The sequence below is a fragment of the Cygnus olor genome, chromosome 2 (assembly GCF_009769625.2).
Source record: "Cygnus olor isolate bCygOlo1 chromosome 2, bCygOlo1.pri.v2, whole genome shotgun sequence".
NCBI classification, from domain to species: Eukaryota; Metazoa; Chordata; class Aves; order Anseriformes; family Anatidae; genus Cygnus; species Cygnus olor.
The window spans coordinates 25,575,174-25,594,971 of NC_049170.1; the positions used below are offsets into that span (position 1 = coordinate 25,575,174).

Sequence of the window (19,798 nt, forward strand, 5' to 3'; positions counted from 1 at the left end):
CTTTTTTCTTAAAAAAATAAATATATATGTGTGTATATATATATATACATATATATATATATATAAAGATGTTAGGGACTACACTGGTTCCTGTTTCAAAAGACAGTTTGTGACTCTCCTATCTATGGTATAGCATTTACTGTGTCAGGAAAGACCTTGTACCAGTCAAATACCTGCTTTACTCTACTTTCCTGGCAAACGCTAATTACGAGACAGGCAGCTGTCACTGGGGAAACTGGGAGGGGTGGGATACCTGAATTCTGAATGCACCAGCCTCAGCTTGAATGCTGGTGTTCGCGTACCAGCCCAGGGAAAGGAAAATGGATGGGATTTGGTTATTTATTTGAAATGTCAAAAAATATTATTTTGGGGCACCTGTAGAGTCCTAAGCACAGCCTCAGTCCTTTGCTTGTAATTGATGGATTAAAGCATTTGGTTCACTTGCCCACATAGGCACTTGTGCTCACTTGGGAGCAGAACAAAAGGTACCAGAATTTCATCACTGAACACAGCTTGGTGAGACACACAATTGGTGGAAACCCTTCGAGTTCAACAGAGCTTGCAACTGGCATAACTGGAGACCAACTGTGTCCCTCTTTGACTTACACAAAAGCAAGTAATACATTTTATTCTCCCCAGGCCAACCTTGCTGAGCCAGTTTGTACTAGTGAAGTTAACACACAAATATAATTTGCAAATGCACAAAATCTGTACAAATTTGTACAAATTCACATATATCTTCACATATAGCCTTCATGAAAGGCTCCTAGGGAAGGCAACCACAGTTTTCACAAGAACATTGACCCTTTGTAGAAGATACACTAGAAGACTCAGGAGGCATGACCGCTAGGCGCTGGTCAGTAATTCCCTGCTACCAGTTTGGTCTTTGTTCCCTTTTGCATGTATACAATACTCTAGAATAGCTTTCAGTAATCTCTTTGGGGCTACACTGGCTGCAGAGGCCCCTGTAAGCAATCTACCTACAAATAGGATGAAGAAAAAGATGTACTAAGATGAAAGCCTCTGGAGATGCTTTGAGAGTGACAGGAAAGCTCTGGAAATAGTTACTGCAATGAAGAATCAATTTAATTTAACAAGAATGGAGCCTCCTGAAGCTTTACCCCAGGCATAGCACGTGAAACAACTCAGAGGATCAAAGTGCCCTTCTCCTTTGTGGAGCTCTACCCTGATGTCTCCCTTGGGGACTGCTGGGACTACTGAGGCAAACACAAGTCACACAGACCAGCATTTTTCCGTTTATCTTCCTTGGTATCAGCCATGGACTTCCCATTTAAGAAACACACATTTTAAAAGCCCCAAGGCTCTGCCAGTCTACATCAGAAAGAATTGAAAACAAGATACAAAATGTGTCAGTAATACTGAGGAAGATAACACTTATGTGGTGCAAAGACCTAAAATTAACACTGTTCCTGAAATGCTGTGAATCTCCTTTGTCTTCTTGGCTCTCATTCCCTGCTTATTCCTTTGAGAACAGGGAAAGTCAACAGTGTTGAAACCCCACAAATCACAGTAACTACATTTTGTACACTCCATCTTTCCACACAACTCAGCTTTTTATTTCCACTGTTTTACCCTGACAGGGAGGAAAGCCTAATATGACTGGGCAGTCATAATTTTCAGTTTAATTACTCACTGGTGATATTATTGACAGTGCTTTAGTGTCCATGAGAATACTAATTCTTTAAAAATTATTACTACCGTGGCCTTGCTTTATAGACAGAAATGCTAATGGGAAATGCTTGGGAAAGGGAAGGGACTGCATGCTGCTGGTCCTGTTAGAGGGAGGAAGAACACACTGCTTCATCAGGTAGAGTGGTAAACCAGCTCAGGATCTTTAAAGTATACAAGGAGGCAAGAACAGGCATCAGTGTTTCATACTCCATGTCCGGGGCATTCTCCATCTCAGCAAGAGCTGAGCCCACACAGGGCTCCCAGGAGCTCCCAGGGGAGCACTGCTCCTTGATATTGACTCTGTAAAACCAATTGAATTTGAATTGAAGGGATAAAAATGCAATAAGATCTCTTAGAGCTCTTCCTTAAGCATTTCTAAATACTGACTTGTGGCCAAACATAGTCCCATCTACAAACATACTGGTGCCCATGGAGCTGATCAATCATTCGGTTTCTCATTAGCAGAGCTATCCCTCCAGTCTTTAGCTGTATCTTCCTTTATCTCCATCAGTATTCAGTATTAAAATTACCAGTCTGTGGAATAAGAAAAATGACAAATACAGATCTGATATACGAGGCTGAAATTAAAAGATTAGGCAGCAAGATTTTTATTTATATTTCCAGACTTTTTATTAGAGAACATAATGTGTTGTTCACAGATCACCCTTCTTCAGTATGTCATTCCCAAAAAAGAAGATACACCTTCCTATAAAATCTGTTCCAGTAACATTATAATTAATGCAGTTGCTACTTCAGATACAAGATGCAAAAAATTAGCTCACACAATGCTTTTCAATATATTTATGCAAGTGTTCATGTATGTGTTCCTGTTTCTTTTTGTTCAAGTGCCCCTGAACCTTTTTCTTTGCTTCTTGTACAGCCATCTGGGCTCACATCTTCATTCTCTTCCCTAATTTCAGATCCAGAAAAATCTGAGAGAGAGAGAGAATTACATAACCAGAAAGCAGGAGAAAAATAAAATTAAGATGTATTGAGAAAGTGGTTTGACTTACCATTTTACATGAGTAGAACAGTCATAACAATCTTTGCAGCAAACTGTATGTAAGGATGCAATATGAGCTCTCCTCATGTAAATGATTCTTTGGATTGTGTCATGTCTTTTGTATCTAGATCCAGGGACAATGGTGTTGCAGATGAATTTCCTCTTTTCCTGTCTTTTCTCTTGGTTATTTAACAGAACCTTCTTTCTTCTTTGCAAAGGGTATGGATTTGTTGATATCCTTGTAAGTATGTATTCATTGTAAATCTTTTCCCATGACATTGCATATTTAAAATCCGTTGTGAAACTTTAGGCAGGAAAAAGAAGCAGGAGATACTGGGGTGGAAACACATTTATTATTTTGCTGAGTAAGAACTATCAACTTCATCTTTGTATATGGCCATAAATAAATGGTATCTGTGACTCTTTGAAATTCCTTCTACAGACTTCAGTATTTCTGTGTATATTTGAAGTAGGAGCCACACACACACAGGCCTGTCAAGCTCAGAAGACACACAGGAGGAAAGTGGATAAATGCAGCAAACTACAGAAAGTCACAAGTAGTTGTCTTAAAATGGACTTAATAAAGCAGAGGATGTAGCAGGCATGGAAAAATACAAACTATAAAGCCTTCATTTGCTCTGTTAATCAGCTTTAAAATAAAAATGCTATGGGAATCTATCTGGTGGAATCTTTTTTTTTTTTTTTTCAACATAAATTTAAGTCTTCAAATACTCATATTGAGACTAGATGTGTTTTCACCATGGCAGTTCATTTTCTTTTCCCAATCATGTATTTACAAGTCCACTAAAATAACAGAATACACTTTCTAGTCATGCTGGTAGACACATTGGTCTGGTTTGAGCACGTTGGTTTGAACACATTAGCAAGTGAGGTAAGACCAAGCAGTGAGTGTACTCTCATCCCATATCAGAATGAAAAGAGTAGACTCCAGATCCTCTTTCCCCCAGTTTTATATCTCACCTCTAGACAGCAATTCTCTGCTGAGCCAAACACATACAAATTGTGTTTGGAAGAAGAAAGTGCAAAATAAAGCCTTTGTTCATCAAAGCAATTAAGTATGTGCCTAGCTGAACAGCTGAGGCCAGGCTTGCTAACCCAACATCAGTGAAAGGCATTCACTTGACTGATTTCCGTCTGTTGATTTCTTTGGGATCTGGAGTGCATTGAGCAGCCTGGGCCCTCTCTGTAGTCTGGCCCGTGACCTGAAAGGTGACTGCACTGCTCTGGGGCAGCTCTGGCTCCGAATGTAATCACTTCTGTAATCCTATAGTGCCCACTGCCATAGCAATGGAGGTGGGGGTTTTCATCCGGTGATGCTCAGCGCCCCATCATCTGTGCTGTGCCTACGTGGCTTTAACAAAGCCTCTGAGAGGTTTTTGTCATTGACTTAACTGGGGACCAGAATTCACTCCAAAGAAGGATCTAGCCCCAAGGCACTGGATACAGATTTTTAATGAAATCTTACAGGACAGGAGTCCTTGCTGTGACCTCAGCTTTTAATTGAAACCACTTCAGATTATTTACTTCTGCTGTCAGGAAGTATCATTCTTAACCCTGAGGTAAAGATCTTCAATTTAGGTGCCTGATACTATGTGCCAGCAGTGTATGTTCAAATATCAACTGTATTTTCACTTCATCTCTTGCAGAGGACATGCACAGATGATGCTATGCAGTAAAGGGAAACAAAATGTGTGATATTTTAATTATTCTTTTGCTGTTCTATTTTTTTAATCTCCACATGGTCCCTGGAACTGGTGATCTTTTCTTTAGTCTATATATTTCCTGCTTTAATTAGCTTACTTAACTGATAGCACACGTCTGAGACACACACGCGATCAGATAATATCAGGTGCCAATCTTTAATTGCTTTCACAAAATTGGAAGCAGATAACTGGTTGAGCCATAATTGAACGATCTTATTAGAAGACGAGCTGATCAGTGTTGTGACATAACTTGAGAGATTCCCAGGCTCGCATTAATTTCTCATCAGCCAGGGCTGCGAGCACAAAGCAGTGGCTCTGTTAGAGAGCAAGATCAGAGCTGGGTGACTGAGATCTGCCATGAATATTCATCAGCTGAGGGTTGGCTCTGTTTGTACTGCTATCTAAGAGGAAGGAGCCAAGCTACCACTCTGATTTAAGAAAAAATGCAGTGAACAGATTTTGAGGGGGGGTTGAAGAAAGCCATATCCCTCTCCAACCCTGCCATGTGTGCCTGTGAGAAAGGCCAGTTGGCCAGCCCAAGCATCTGTCCTTGGGGGGGCTTTGCTGGGAAATGTCAGGTAGCTGCTGATAAGAGCAGTGGGGATCTGACACAAAATTGCATGAACAGGCAGGCTGGAGCAAGTCTGAGGCTTTTTCCTCTTGTACCAAATTCAAAGACTTTTATTGCTGGGTGAAAGATCTGAGAAAGGTCGAGTGAGATTCTCAGAATCTGTGCCCTCTGTGCCTGTTTCACCAGATGGCTATCATTAACTAGTGAATGGGTATGCTTGGTTTTGTGGCCATAGCAATTTTATTTGGGGGTTAAGAGGAAAAGAAGGAGTCATGCAGTACTTACTGGATCCCTCTTTACAAGGCCTGGGTTAGGCACAACAGCGATGAGGTGGGCAATTGTAAACACGGAGTTCAGCACATAAGAAAAAAACAAATTCTTATGCAGTGTTATCCTTTGACAGCTGAGGCTCCTGAAAAATATGTAGCACACAATGTAAATTAGTATTTTTCCTCTGAAGTCACTTTAACAAGCTCTTTCTGGCAACAGTTTCTCAAGAATGCCTTTTGGCAAGTCATAATTGGAAAATACATGCCTTGCATTGCAGCCATAACCTCTGACAAATTTCTTTTGTTTTTGTTTTTACACCTGTTTAGTACCACATGCTTTTTAGACCATGGTGTAAAGAGTCATCCGGCTACTTTCTCAGCCCTTGATGCCTTTCTTTATTTCATGGTAATCAAGATATTAAGTGCTGAAGCAGAACCCTGAGAATTATTAGATGCATGTGATGCAAGCAGTGAACATCAGGAATACTGCTCGATAAGTAACCGTTCCCTGGAGACTTGATTTCCCAAATATTCAGATGAAAATTATTTGCTACGTTAGGAATTAGTGGCGAGGCAGGATGGGAACATTGTGCTTGAATCCCCTTAAATTTCAGGGGGATTTGGGATAGTATCCTGCATGTTTCGATGGCAGCTGAGATCCAAAGCCAGAAGAGGTTGTTTTCCAGCTCAGAGGGAGCAGCAATCGGGGGTGGAGGGATCCCTGCTATTGTGGGTAGCAGAATTTCACAAGTTCACAGAATTCTTGTGCAACCAAATCGTGACTGCACTTTCAGATTTGAACCCTCTTGCCTTTCTAATTCCTACCCAAATCCTCACGCCAGCTCCTCGGCTACCCCTGAGCAGAGAACAACGCCTCTGCAGCACTCCACACCCGGGAGCTCAGCCCAGGTCTGGCAGGAGGTGATTGCAGAAAGGCAATCGTGGAGTTGTTAGATAATGCTGTGATGTCTGCCTTCAGTGATCACTGAGACTAAGAAGGCAAAACCTGTAGGTAAAAGAACAGCTAAGAAGAGCAAATATTGCTTCTCAGTGAGGCAAGCCTCACCCTCGGCAGTAGCAGTCAGTCTTTTATGGTCTGAAGCTGTACGCTGGCTGTGACTTTCAGCTGCTCTGTGTGTGGAGGCTAATGCAGAATGCACTTTTTCTAAAATCAGAGAGCTAATCTAACCAATTGAACTTTTTTTTTCTGCTTATTTGCCTGTTTTTTTTTTCTTTTTCTTTTTCTTTCTTTCTTTTTCTTTCTTTCTCTTTCTTTTTCCTTTTTTCTTTTCTTTTCCTTTTCTTTCCTTTTTTCCTTTCCTTCCTTTCCTTTCCGCTCCTTTCCGCTCCTTTCCTTTCCGCTCCTTTCCTTTCCTTTCCTTTCCTTTCCTTTCCTTTCCTTTCCTTTCCTTTCCTTTCCTTTCCTTTCCTTTCCTTTCCTTTCCTTTCCTTTCCTTTCCTCTCTTCTCTTCTCTTCTCTTCTCTTTCTTTTTTCTCCTCCTCAGTCACCTGCCATTTATCCTTACTTCTCTTTGCACCTTTTTTCTGAGTCACGGGATGGAATTCTTCCTTTAGCCTGAGATTCTCTTCCTGGTTATGGTCATCATCATCCTGCAATGCTCATCAGTGTTGTCATTTTCCTTATTCACCAAGAACCTCTTTGGTTCAGAATGTCCAGGAGATGGAGGCTCCTGGGACTAAGAGGAACAGTATCTCTTTACATTTACCCTGATTTTGTATTCTTTCAGCATCATCTACTGTGAACTGTTGAGCACAAGATATGGGGCTAGGCACTCCTTTAGTTTGACCAACTGTAGGACAGGATGTTGGGCAAAACAGACTGTTCTTTGGACTGACCTTTCCTACAGTGTGTTATTATGCTTGTTGCACCTGTATTCGTCCCTACCACAAATCTAGCCTAATTTTCCTTTTCAGCTCCTTGGCTCTGGTAGTATTTGTCTAGTCCTGGTTCTTCCTTTCTTCCCATTCTCCATCACCTTTATTGAAACTACTGGTGCCACTTGTCTTGAGACACTACCATGTACGCTTTACCCTCCCTCTTTCTCTCGCAGTCCTGGTAACCCCCAACCAGTCCCCAGTAAAATAAAATTTCCCTGTCATTTAGAGCAGCTTCTTCAGCTCCTAGCCACAAAGACAGCCCTTGTCTGTCCAGATGCCTCTCTGTGTGGCCACTGGTATGGAGGGACAGCCTTTTGTGGTAATTTCTGCCATGTACGTGGGCTTTCACTCCCATTCTTGTCATTCCTCACTTCTCCTTTTGGCTTTTCCCAGTCTTACTCCTCTATGAAATTGGACTGTCCTTCCATGCACGTTGCCTTCATCTGTTGTCCACGCTCCTTTCCCTGCCTGCTTTCCTCTCCTAGTTTTACTCTTGAGTTGTCCTCATCCTTTCCTCACAGTCTCCCCCACGTTTCTTCCTTGATTCCAGCTTTCATGTTAATGATCCATCTGGATCATTAAGTTTATATTTCCCTAACCTCACTTTTTTATTTGACTCTTAGTGTTCTCCACCGAAATGGCAACAGAACCCTCCTGACTTGGTCTGCACTGAGAAGAGAACTTCCTTTGCTCTGTCCTGCCTGCCGCAGGGCTTTCCCTCTCCAGCTGGCTCGTTTCCTCCTGAATCATGTTTGTCATTCATTTGCCCTTCCTGGTCCATCGGCTGCTCTCAGTCTCATCTTCCTGAGATATTTGGTTGCTGATTTTCTCCCTGCTTTATTTTGATCTTGTCTTTTTCCTCCCTTCAAAGTCCATCCTGCCAGCTCCCAATGCCACCATGCCCCAATACTTCTGCTTCTGCTCTGCTTGTGCAATTTTCTCATGGAATGTCTGCAGTGAGCCTGAATTCTGCCTACAAAACCGTTCTCTTTTCCCTCATCTTCGCCATCCCCCAAGTAAATGCTTCTTTAATCTCTTATCTTCTGCCCAAATGATCTGTTCACTTAGTTTTATTTCTCAGTCCCTCTTTTTCCTTTACCTTTCTATCTCTGCACAGGACTGCACTTCCCCCTCCCCCTGGAAACTGGAAATCAGTTGCAAATATGGAATATTCTACATCCACTCTCATTTTCTATACTTCCCATTTACTTCTGTAAGCCTATCTCATCCAGTGCCCTTCAAAACATCAATCTTCTCTTTAACATCTCTTTCTCAGCTTCTCCCCTTACAAAGGAAAGTTTGTCTTTTCTAATTTTCAGCTGCACCTGTGGTCCAATTTGTCTTACCAGTTGTAGAGGGTAACTACCCTCTATAATTCCAACTCCTTTCTCCTATTGATCTCTTATCTCATTGAAAACAAACAAACAAACAAAAAAAAAAAACAGCAATTCCTGTCTGTAAATCATCTTTTTCAGTTCTAGTCTTTCCCATCTACCCATCTTGCCTTGCCCATGAAACTATTCTCAGCAAAGTTTGTAATATTTGTAATACTACCTTCCTAGTAAAACCAAGCTCATCCTCGCTGCTGGTTTTGACAATCATCTGTAATGTTCTACTTCTCTGATCTCTCTTAGCTCAGACTTTTGGTGTCTCCTTCAGTTTTTCATGTTTCTCCTGTGTTTCACTTTTCTCCAATTTTTCCTACCTACACACAGACACTCTTATTTTGAGTTCCTGTCTCCACTTCTCTGTTGCATTTATGATATCGACCACCAAGGGCTTTTGACATTATTTTCTTTATAGATCTGCTCTTTGAATCTGTCATCAGTTCTCATTCATGAATATTGAGAACACTGATTTTCACCCCCAGCCAGTTATTTTCCATCTCCTAGACACATGTTTAGTTTTCAAACAATTATTTTCATGCTTTCTACTATGTTCTCCCTGGGGAAAACTACAGCAAACTACTACAAATCATTCTTCCATACATTATTTTTCTTCAACTTTCTTTAAAAGCCACAGCAACAATTAAAACTGCAAGTACATTCACAACACATCATCTATTGTTCTGGCAAATCTAAACTTACTGTACTCCCAAACTATCTTTACAAAAATGCATTTGTTTTAATAATTAAATTGGAAGTGATTTGGAGCAAGAGAGTCCCTTTTTGCTTTTGCATTTTACCTTATAAGATAATGGGGTGTCAGTCTGCAACTATAAAAATATTGCAACACTGTTATGGTGCATGTGACTGTTAGGCAATCCACTTCATGAATACTCTGTCTCCTGTTATAACTGAGTATTGCTTAGCAATGCTCATCGCTACTGATTCAGTATTCCCTTCCAAAATTACTGCAACATCTGTGGTGCCAGATCATTATAACTCTAGATACCCCAAACTGAAACAAAAATAAATTTCTGCCAGGAAAGACTTATATGTGGGAAGAATTTTCTCTCACATTTTGAAACAGCAACCGCTGCAAGCTATTCATTGCTGCCTCTGCAGTCAAAGGCTACTGTAAAGCTCTGAAACCATCTCTTGCTATTCGATCAACCATCTGATTGGCAGCTTGCCTTCTACTGAAGGTCAAATAATCTATCACTCCATATCCAGATGAAAGGAAATAGGTGAAGGTAACAAGAAGCCTGCTCCCGTGCAGCTTTACTCTAACCTTCTTATGATCTTAGTTTGGTTTCCTCTTTGTCCTCCCATTTTGCAGTGCTTTGTTTTAATTCCCTTTTCTACTTCTTCCTGTAATCTTTGTGTCATGGATTAGTCATTAAAAGCAAAGGATAAGTAGGAGGAAAAGGAGGAGAGAGGAGGTGTGCTGCTGTCAGGAAGGCTGTTGCAAGATGAGTCTTTGAGCATGGCTTGGGAATGGTCAGGATTGAGTCCATGACTCAGAGCTCAGAGTGAGTCAACCTGACCTTGCTTTGCTCACTGCAAGGTCTCAGAAGAATGGAATCACCTTTCTGGACCATTTTGGGCAGCTGTTTAAACCAGATCCTGTCCTTACTGCCCCAAACAACTCTAGAACCTGGGTAAAAGATTTCCAATCAGATTAAATTTTATTATTTATTTATTTATTTATATCCCCAGTTTTCTCAAAGCATTACTGTGGCTGTGGTTTTGTGCTCTGTATCTTAGATGGGAAGGGAATTCATCCATTCATTAGGCAGTGTCTAGCTATCTCTATATTCCATTAACACACATTATCACAGACACTCATCAAAGTACTCCTCTGGAAATTAGCAGAATTCATAACCTGTATTTTTGATTCACCTCTTTGAGCTTGTAGTCTTACAGACTCTTCTTATAGCCTATGCAGAGTCAAGCCATTGCTTTTTCCTACTTTTAACAGGCCTCTCAATTTACTAAGCATACCCTTTTCCAGCATGTATGGATACCCTCATCTATGGTGTACCTTCGCAGGGACCAGCAGCAGATGAAGTAACCAGGTAGAGGCTTTGCATTACACTACTAAGAATGACTATTAGAAAGCACATAACCTGAACATACCCATGTATCTATGAGTCCAACCAAGATATAAAAAAAAATCCTACCACACTTCTGCAGTGACCCAGCCAGTAAAATTACTTGGAGTTTGATTTAATTTGTTCAGAATATCCAGGTCCCCTTGACCCCTGATTTGTGGCTTTTCACTGAGTAATAGGGCATCTCAACCTCTCTTCTGAAAATATCCTCCTTCAGTATTAGTTGGTTTAGTACCCTCTCTCATTAAATTTTTTTCTCTTCTATCTCAAGCCATTGTTTTCTGTTTCACTTATTCCCTCTTTGCGTTTTCATGTGTATGTACCAATTCTTTACTATCTCAAAGAGGAAATAAGTCCTCTGCAAAAAGATGCAAAAGATCCAGATGTATTTGGCACCATTAAGCTTTAACTATTGGCCTGTTTAGAGATACATTTCCCAGATTTGCACCTGGATCTATCATAATACAAATGCAACGAAGATTTCAAAAGACAGCCATGGTAAATATAGATCAAAGTTGGGACCAGAAATAGGCTAAGGTCCCTCATGTAAGATTTAGGTTAAATAATACAGGAACTATCTTGCTACAATTGAAAGCAATTACAATTAAATTACAATTTAAGCACTGTAACAGGTATCTTGTGGAGCACCTTTCGTTGCAGATTTTTAAAGCCAGACAACCATCCCTTGTGCTCTAGATATAGGGGTTCTGCAAGGGGACTTTTTATCCCCAAATTTCTGCTATTACTATGCACATGTAAGCTGGAATTTTGTGTTTGGTCTGTGATAATGATTCTACAAATCTTCATATATGTATTTGTGTCCAAAAGCACATCTCAGAAGTTCAGCTAATGAAATTGATGATATCTCATAATCCAGTATGTAAAGTTTGTCATGTTGTGTTTCACTTATGCAGCAACACATTAGATCTACCAATTCCAAGACATTTAACGTATGCCAGTTGATCTAGACATATACAAAGTCTGCACATCTAGACATATAAAAACTCTGCACTACAAGAGCCATAGGAAATGTTTTTAACTAAATGGTCATAAAAGAATATGTACTACATGTACTTCATAATGATTACTTGGCTTTACTGGAGTTAAGAAGTTGAATGATTACCAAAATACCCTTTGTTTTCAGTTAAGGCTACAAGATAAAGGAATAGAAAAAAAAATGCCAATTCTTCCCTTTACAGACTTGGAAATTTCAGTATGTGAAAAACTGCTTTGGAAAATAAAGATTCTATGGAGAATGTATCCTCTTTTTGAAAACGAGGCATATACAGATTCATGATTTGGCATGAGTGGGAAGGTGTTAATTTAGAACCTGCTCATAATTCACAGTTACTATTTTCATCACTAAGATCTGAAAAAAATGTATTTGGTGTATTTATTATATTTGAGTTCCAAGTTGACAGATTTGAGACTTTTTTTTTTTTAATTTTTCCAGAAATATCAACCAAATAAAAATAATAAATAATGGCCTGTATACAAAACTCATGCTCTTTATATGTCTGCTGGGAAGATAATAAAGTATCTTTAGAAGTATTCTGCACTTTTGGATCGCAAATATGTCTCTGAGCTTTTGAAATGTATTGATGGGTAACAAATCAATATCATTTATCTTTCTATGAGAATGATGACAAATAAATAAAAACTGTATTTTGAATGCTCATCAAGCTCTCAACTCTGTTGACACCCGTGTAAAAAAAGCTTAATGCTACTGTCACACAGGCCAGCATAATCAACAAGCTTAACTTTAAATAATTTCTTGCAGCCTAAATTGCAATCTCTTAACAATACAGTCTTATAATGACAACAGTGATGGACTTTAATTACCATAGGCTGCCATTATTGTGCAACTATTCTTTTTTAATCCCTATAAAGAAGATCGTGGATTAAAAAAAAAAAAAAGTGTTCCTTTTACCTTGTATTCCTGACTGCTCAAGGAATACTGCATTCTTCAGAGAGTTTGGGATTTTTCCATGTTCTCGAATGATATGATCTTTTAGGCAATAAAATTCCAGCAGTTTACAAGTCTGTTTATTTATTCAGAAGCAGTTGTATTTGTTTCTTACATTACTCTTGCCTTGTTTCCCAATGTGCAGTATCCTATCAACTTGGAAAACTTTACCTGGCCTTTTAGATTACATTGTAGTTATCTCCAGATATATTCTGCACCTGGTGGGTGCTTCCCTATCTCTGGTCATGAAGTAATGATCTCACTCTTACTGCAAATAACAGAAGCACTGTGGCTGAAATCAGTAAGATAATACAATCCCACCTGGGCCATTTTATTGGATATGTCATTCTATTGCACCAAAGTATTTGTGAATGGACATCACAATCCCATTTTTTGGATGTCTGGAGTTCACAGTAATGTTACAGTAAGGTAATGACATATCTTGAAAAGTTTGCTTAAAAGAATATACCTTATGCATGTCATTGTAGCTCTGAATGCACAGTAGTTCATGGCCTCGTCCAGTGTTTATTCTCCAGTATTTTCCCCACAGAAGTCTCCCAGTGCCATCTAATATACACATGTTTACAGTGACTGGCATTGCGAAATCCTCTTTAGCTAGAGTGTGGTTTACCTATGTCTAGATACTTCAACATTTCATGTGATTTGAAAATAAAGAAACAATTGGAGACCTTAATCTGCTACAAATGTGGTGCCTTTGGTGTCTTCCAGTGTGCTTAGCATGTCCCTGAGCTGAAAACAGATTGCCCCTCATTACTGATAGTGACTGAAGCTGTGACTACATGTCTGAGGGCAAATCTGAGCTCCCTCCACTCCTTCACTGCTATAATAAATAGTGTGCAGACAGGTTCACTAAATGACAAGACTGAAATGCTTGAGTTCCCACACAGTAGTTGCAATACTTTCAGCAAATATCATTTTAGTTTCCTTTAAAGTTCTGATTTAGCAAATTACTATTTTTCCTTTGAATGACAATGAGAGGCTACATACTAGTGCCAGATTCACCCACAGCAATGAGTCCTTGTAAGCACCTGCCCAAGTCAGCAGATCAGTCCTTCAGCAACAGATGAGGGTATTCCTGTCCTTTGGGAGCTGGGGGCTTCAAGCTACTGCTCTGTGCAGTCACTGCAACTTCCAGGGGCTGGGCTGGACATGCCCTCCAAGGAACAATAGGCAAATGGTAAATGAAGGGCCTTACCACATCCACAGTTATGCCATTTCCCTATGGGTTGCACTTCTACACAATTCTTGATAAATCTAACATAATGATTTTGGCTACATATCACTGGGAGATGTCACAGTGGTGAGAGAACACTGTGCTGAGTTCATTTAATTATTTATTTATTTATAGTCAGGATTATATAAAAAGGCACTCAGAAGAGCTGGCCATGTCCCCTTCCAAGCTTTTCTTTGGTTACCACATGAGATCCCTTAACAAAAGAAGAGAGAGTGTTTGTAAGAAACACTTACTTGAAATAGAAGAAAATTGCCAGGGAAATCAACAGGGATGTTATAGACAAAGCATGGCCAACGATCGCCATATAATAAAGTATGAACGCCATCTGCAATTTAAAAAAAGAAAAGTAAAACATGAGCAACTTGCAGGCACTCATTTTTTTTCTCATTGAGGAGAAATCTACAGAATCAACATCCTATTTTGTACTTCTTTTCTTTAAAAAGTTCTTTTGCAATATTCTTTTAATAGCAGCAATACATTAAATAGTATGACTCAAGGTCTAAAGACGAGATAAGTGTTTCTTACATAAGTTGATGTGTTTCTGCTGCACTGAAGTCACTGGCAAGATCCTTGCTCACATTATGCATTGTTAACTTTCCTGAGCTCTAGGGGAGCACAGCAGACATAATACACTTTGATTTTCAAACGCCCATGACAAGTTTCCACACCAAAAAATATTAAGGAAAATACATGTTGCCACAGGATTGGAAGAAAGGTTTTATCATCTGAAAGCTGCTTAAACAGCAGGGAGTAAAAGTTTAATGGTCACTTTCGGATGGAGATGAGTCAGTTAGGTGACCTCAGGACTGGTATCGGGGCTGGCTTTTTGTTCAATGAATTCATTGATGACCTGGGGATGAGAGGATGCAGAGAAATCTCTAAGTTCCCAAACGATACTTAGCTCTTCTAGATAATAGTAATAGATTCCAGAAGGGCCTCAGATAACTAAGCAAGGGGACAAGAAGATACTATGTGAACTTCAACATAGATAAAAGTAGGGATAAGCAATCTAAACCCTGCTTAAACAACGCTAAACTCAGAACTGGCAACCAAAGTCAGGAACAAGATCTTGAAGTCATCCGGCCAGTTCTCTGAATCATTGTCTCAATCTGTAGTGACAGCCAAAGAGTAAACAAAATGTCAGCTATGATCAGGAAAGGCACTGAGGATAGAACATCATTTTGTCTCTATTTAAAACTTATATCCCACATCTCAAACGTGTGATTCTGGCCTCCTCACTTTAAGAAGGACATGTCACAGCTGGAAAACATGCAAAAAACTCAACTAAAATAACTGAGGAGGTAGAGTAGCTGTGTTATGACAAATGGGTGCAAATGTCAGATTCTCCCTATTGGAGAGTACAATTCCAGTGACTCCTGGAGCTTATGACTAAGATCTGTGAAGTCATGAAAGCAGTAGATGAGCTGAAAACAGTTCAGCAGCTCCAACCACATTAGAACAAGACATCCAGTGACAATTCTGGTTTTGACACTAATGTGAACCTCACCATTGGGCAACTCAATAGTCTTGCGTTGCTGGAAAAAAAAAACACACACAAAACAAAACAAAACAAACAAACAAAAAAAAACAGGTAATCAGGCTTTCACTTTGACTAATACCACTGAAATCTAAGATAGGCCTATGCATATTTTGTATGCCAACAGTGAAGCAAAATCACAGGACAGCGCCTTGGCTGCAGAATGCTGTGGTATTTAAATGTCATACTTTGGTCTCAGCCAAGCTGTTAAGCATCATCCAGCTGTCGGAATACTGCAGGAGGCTAATGGCATGCCAAGATCCACCAGTCCCTTTTTTTTCTGAAAGCACTAATATACTATCAGCCTGTCCTGAAAAAAAGACTAGATAGAAGGTTCCTCTCTTGGATTTATCTTCTATTTCATTCATTTTTCTTTTGTTATGCAAGAGTGATTTTCCTTTTTCAACAATTAGATGAATTTTTTAAGATCACCCTCCTCCATGAACAGTTTGCAAGTACTAGTGCAGCATTTTGCACATTGTTTCTTTGTTACTACCTCTTTGCATCTTTTGTGTGTTTTTGGCAAAGGAAGAAGAACAAAGGGATAAGGAATGTTTCATACAACTCTTTTATTTCAGGCATACTCAGTTAATATCTGGCAAGCTTCTAATTGATTTCTGTAGTCCTAAGTTTTGCTGATAGCTTTTTTTTTTTTTTTTTTTCATTTCCAAGGCAGCTTAAAGTTGCGGTTGAAAACAGATATGAATAAAATTCAGAAAACAAAGCTATTCTACTTAGCACAAGTGCACATCTTTTTATCTAGCTTATTCTTCAGCCATTGCACAACTTTGGAATCAGCTCCTGCTTTCATTAACCTAAGTGATATGGTGGCCTAGTTCTTATTTACAACAAAGTATCACTCACCAAGATTTATGGGAATCCATGCATATTAACTGAAAAAGCTCTAGGTCTCCTACTTTCCCTCCACAATGACTAACCACAACATTGCTAGTGTCCACAAAACCCCAGAGAAGGCAGATCGGAGAGCAGAGATGAGACAGATTTCTGAATACAGAGTAGTGGGAGAGTGCATGTGACATTTCTTCCACTGCATACTAAGTGGTCGCTATATGATATTAGATTGATATAATTTTAAAGCCTGAATTCAATTTACAGAACTGTTCATAAATGTTTTGTTTTATTTCTGCCTCTGTAATCCATCTCGGAAGTATAGCATGTTGGTATTTTCAGTTAATTTCAAACAAGCAACTATTTTATTAACCTGTACACTCCTTGAAATGGCAACCTTTGATGTTCTTTCTGATATATAGGACTTATACTGATTCACCAAATTTTTAGTTTATACACGTTTTTTTCATCCTGGGCTTAGAATACTTGAAACTGAAACACGTAATTGATCTTCCCCCTGTCTCTCTAGAATTCTTGTCTTGAGGAAAGAGAATCTTCTGATAGAGATACCTCATACTCAGTTAATTAAACTATCTATAAGTGCATGAAAATACTCTAGAAATGAAGCATACTCCTGGTTTTTGAAGACTTGGACTAAAGGTCATAATCCAACTTGGCATTTCTGTAAAGATAGATTCTTTCTGCATTTTCCATTATTATTATTATTTTTTTTGTTTCAGAAGAATCTCAAGGTACATATAATTTTCCTTTGTGCTCTATCTGCACTTCGCTTGAATGATATTCAAAATTCTTCTTCTGGAAGGCATGGATAATAGGCAACAGAACTACATTTTTTGCCTCCTTACATGGGCCAACATCTGGAAAAATTATATTTTTATGGTGCTTCCATTTAATGCTTCTGTGAGCTGAATTTTTTACAAATACTCTGTCTGACACATAGGTGAGCCCCATTTTACCAAGATGATTCCTCATGCTGTAAAAACTTTTAGAATTCACCTCCTGCCTAGTCCAGTAGACTTTTCCAAGGCCCTTTATGCTGGATCATTACTAAATATAACCACATACTGACTTTTGGCTGCGTAAAAAAAGATTCTCCAAGACAAACCCCAAATCAAATCACTTTCTGACTCTTTTCCTTCCACAATTCCAAATAGTCACAAATTATTCTGTCACAAATCTGTAATCAGATTTTCCTGGAGCTCCACTCACATTTGAGAAATATGTTTATTTTCATGAGCTTCTCTAACTTCTTTTTTTAAAGCTTTCTCAGATTTCTCTCTCCTTGTTTCTTTTGGTGCTTTTAGACTTTGTTCTCCTTTTTCAGCTTAGCAACTCAATTTTGGAAATATTGATGCAAATGCTTAGTTTATTAGTGTAAATAGTCACATTGACTTCAATCAAACGATTAAAGTAAAATGTGTTCAGACTTGTAGGATTTTCTGGCATGATGGTACCTTCATAAATATTTCTTTTCAAAGGGAGTGAATATAGAGCGATGTTCTTTGGTTATGAAAAATAATCTTAACATATCTTAGGATTTCCAGCCCTGCAGAGATGATATCTACAGCTTGGAAGATACTTTTTACAGAAAGCAAAACTGAAATTTTAAAGGATCATTTTACAGCTGTTGGACAATCAGGAAAAAAAATCACAGGAATGAAAAAATACATTTGAAAAATACAGCAAAACTGATCACATGAATTGCTACTAAATTATCCAGACTGTAGCAAACCTATATTTAGGTTTGAGAATTCATCAGATAATTTTAATAGGTTAAAATCAGGAGGACATTGCTATTCAATTCTTGCGCAACAAATAAAGCTAAATCATTAAGACAATCCTGACCTATTCATATGTGCCTTGCTGCTAGCCCAGCCTAAAGCCATTCCCAGACAATCACTGTGTTTTTAACTGTAGCATACCTTCAGTTTTTCAGAGGTGAAAGAGTTGCACAGGGTGTAGTTGGACCAAGTGCGGTTGCTCTCAGGATGGCGGAACCAGTTTCCAGTTTCATCGCAATATTTTGAAGCTCTTTCTGATAATAAAGCACAATTAGAGTTATTTTAGCATGTTACACATTTTAAAAAACATTAAAAAGAATTAATGTTTAGAAATAAATTGCCTGCGTAACGAAACCCAAAGGGTTTTCAAGTTGTGTGATTAATACACATTTTTCTGTTTCATTTTTGTCTCTCACAGATTTATCTGACACAAAATTCGTCATTTATGTGTCTCCTGTTGTCTTGAATGAATGCACTAGAGTATATATATCCAACTTTCATTCAGATGCAATTATTTCTGTGTTAATAATTCATTTAAAGAGGCTATTGAAAACTGTTCAGACCTGACACTCTCAGTAAGATGCTGGTATCCCTACACAGACACTAATAGACTGAGTCCTGCAGCAGTGTTTCACATATTAAGGGGAATAATTGAATAACTAGTTAAAGACAATGTGTAGTAAAAGAGTAGCAAGCCGTGCATGAACTGGAGCCCAGGTGCTGGAGATGGTGATAGCCCCGACATCAGCAGTGCGTTTGCACAGACTGGTGGAAGTGTGCTGCCCAAGCTCCATGCCAGTGGTGATCAGGAACACTGCTTATTTCCCTTTGAGGCTGCAGAGAGAGAAACAGGCTCTCTGTTTAAATAATCTGATGTGCATTTAGCTCCTCTACGTGTGTCTCTGCACCACAGGTGGCTCTGACATCCTCGCCAACGTGCAACAGCTTCATGCTTCTTTGCACGCGTCCTTTTTTTGTGATCGCAGCACCATCAGGATAACTTGGAGGGATGTCTGGAACCACAGATGTATGCCGTGCAGGCATCCTCCTGTCCACATTTGCATTTCTGTCTGGGAAATCCTGGACGTGGAGCCACAAACAGTCACTTCTAATCACCTGTCAAGTCTTGGACTAATTCCTCTGGCCTTCCCTCAAGCGCTGGCCATGGGGGAGTCAGTGGAAAACTTGTTTGAGTAACAAAAGTGGGAAATGGATAAGATCATAAATTATTTGATGTTCTCGTAGATAGTGACACAACTGTTTATTTATGAAAAGCACAGTGTTTCAAGTCTGACTTTTTGACATTCTAAAAATTCTTTCTTGACAACCCTTTGTCTACTGTAGTTTTATAGATATTGGCCCTATATATAGGTTATCAGCATTTCCAGTCAATTTACTTTTAAAGAGCCTACTACCATTTGAACTTACACATTTTCACTGTTTGTGTTGAACATCTGCATTTATTTTTCTTAATCAGTTCTGATAATTAATGGTTCTAGTAATTTGGAAGATTCATATTCCCTTTTTACATGCTAAGAAGAGCATTTGATCATACTGGCAAGGTAAGGATCGTACAGAACAAGCTATCTTCCTCTGACTAGAAATACACTTTGCATAGTACCGTTGCAAAAAGAAGACAATCCTCCAGAACACAGCATACTTTTGAAATTACTGTGAGTTTCAAATCATTGTTTTGGGGGACCTGCTGAAAATCAATATGTGCATCAACAATACA

The 19,798-nt window shown here is 39.1% G+C and overlaps 1 protein-coding gene across 3 annotated transcripts in view; it reads right to left on the reverse strand.

Moving 5' to 3' along the window:
- Positions 1-19,798, reverse strand: part of CALCR (calcitonin receptor) — a 176,747-nt gene that overhangs the window by 39,376 nt on the left and 117,573 nt on the right. For all 3 annotated transcript variants that reach the window (XM_040549591.1, XM_040549592.1, XM_040549593.1), the window contains exons 5-7: positions 18,205-18,317; positions 14,109-14,200; positions 5,276-5,402 (exon numbers count right to left, since the gene is read on the reverse strand). In XM_040549591.1, the coding sequence (XP_040405525.1) occupies positions 5,276-5,402; positions 14,109-14,200; positions 18,205-18,317 (332 nt within the window). The remainder of the gene's footprint in view (positions 1-5,275; positions 5,403-14,108; positions 14,201-18,204; positions 18,318-19,798) is intronic.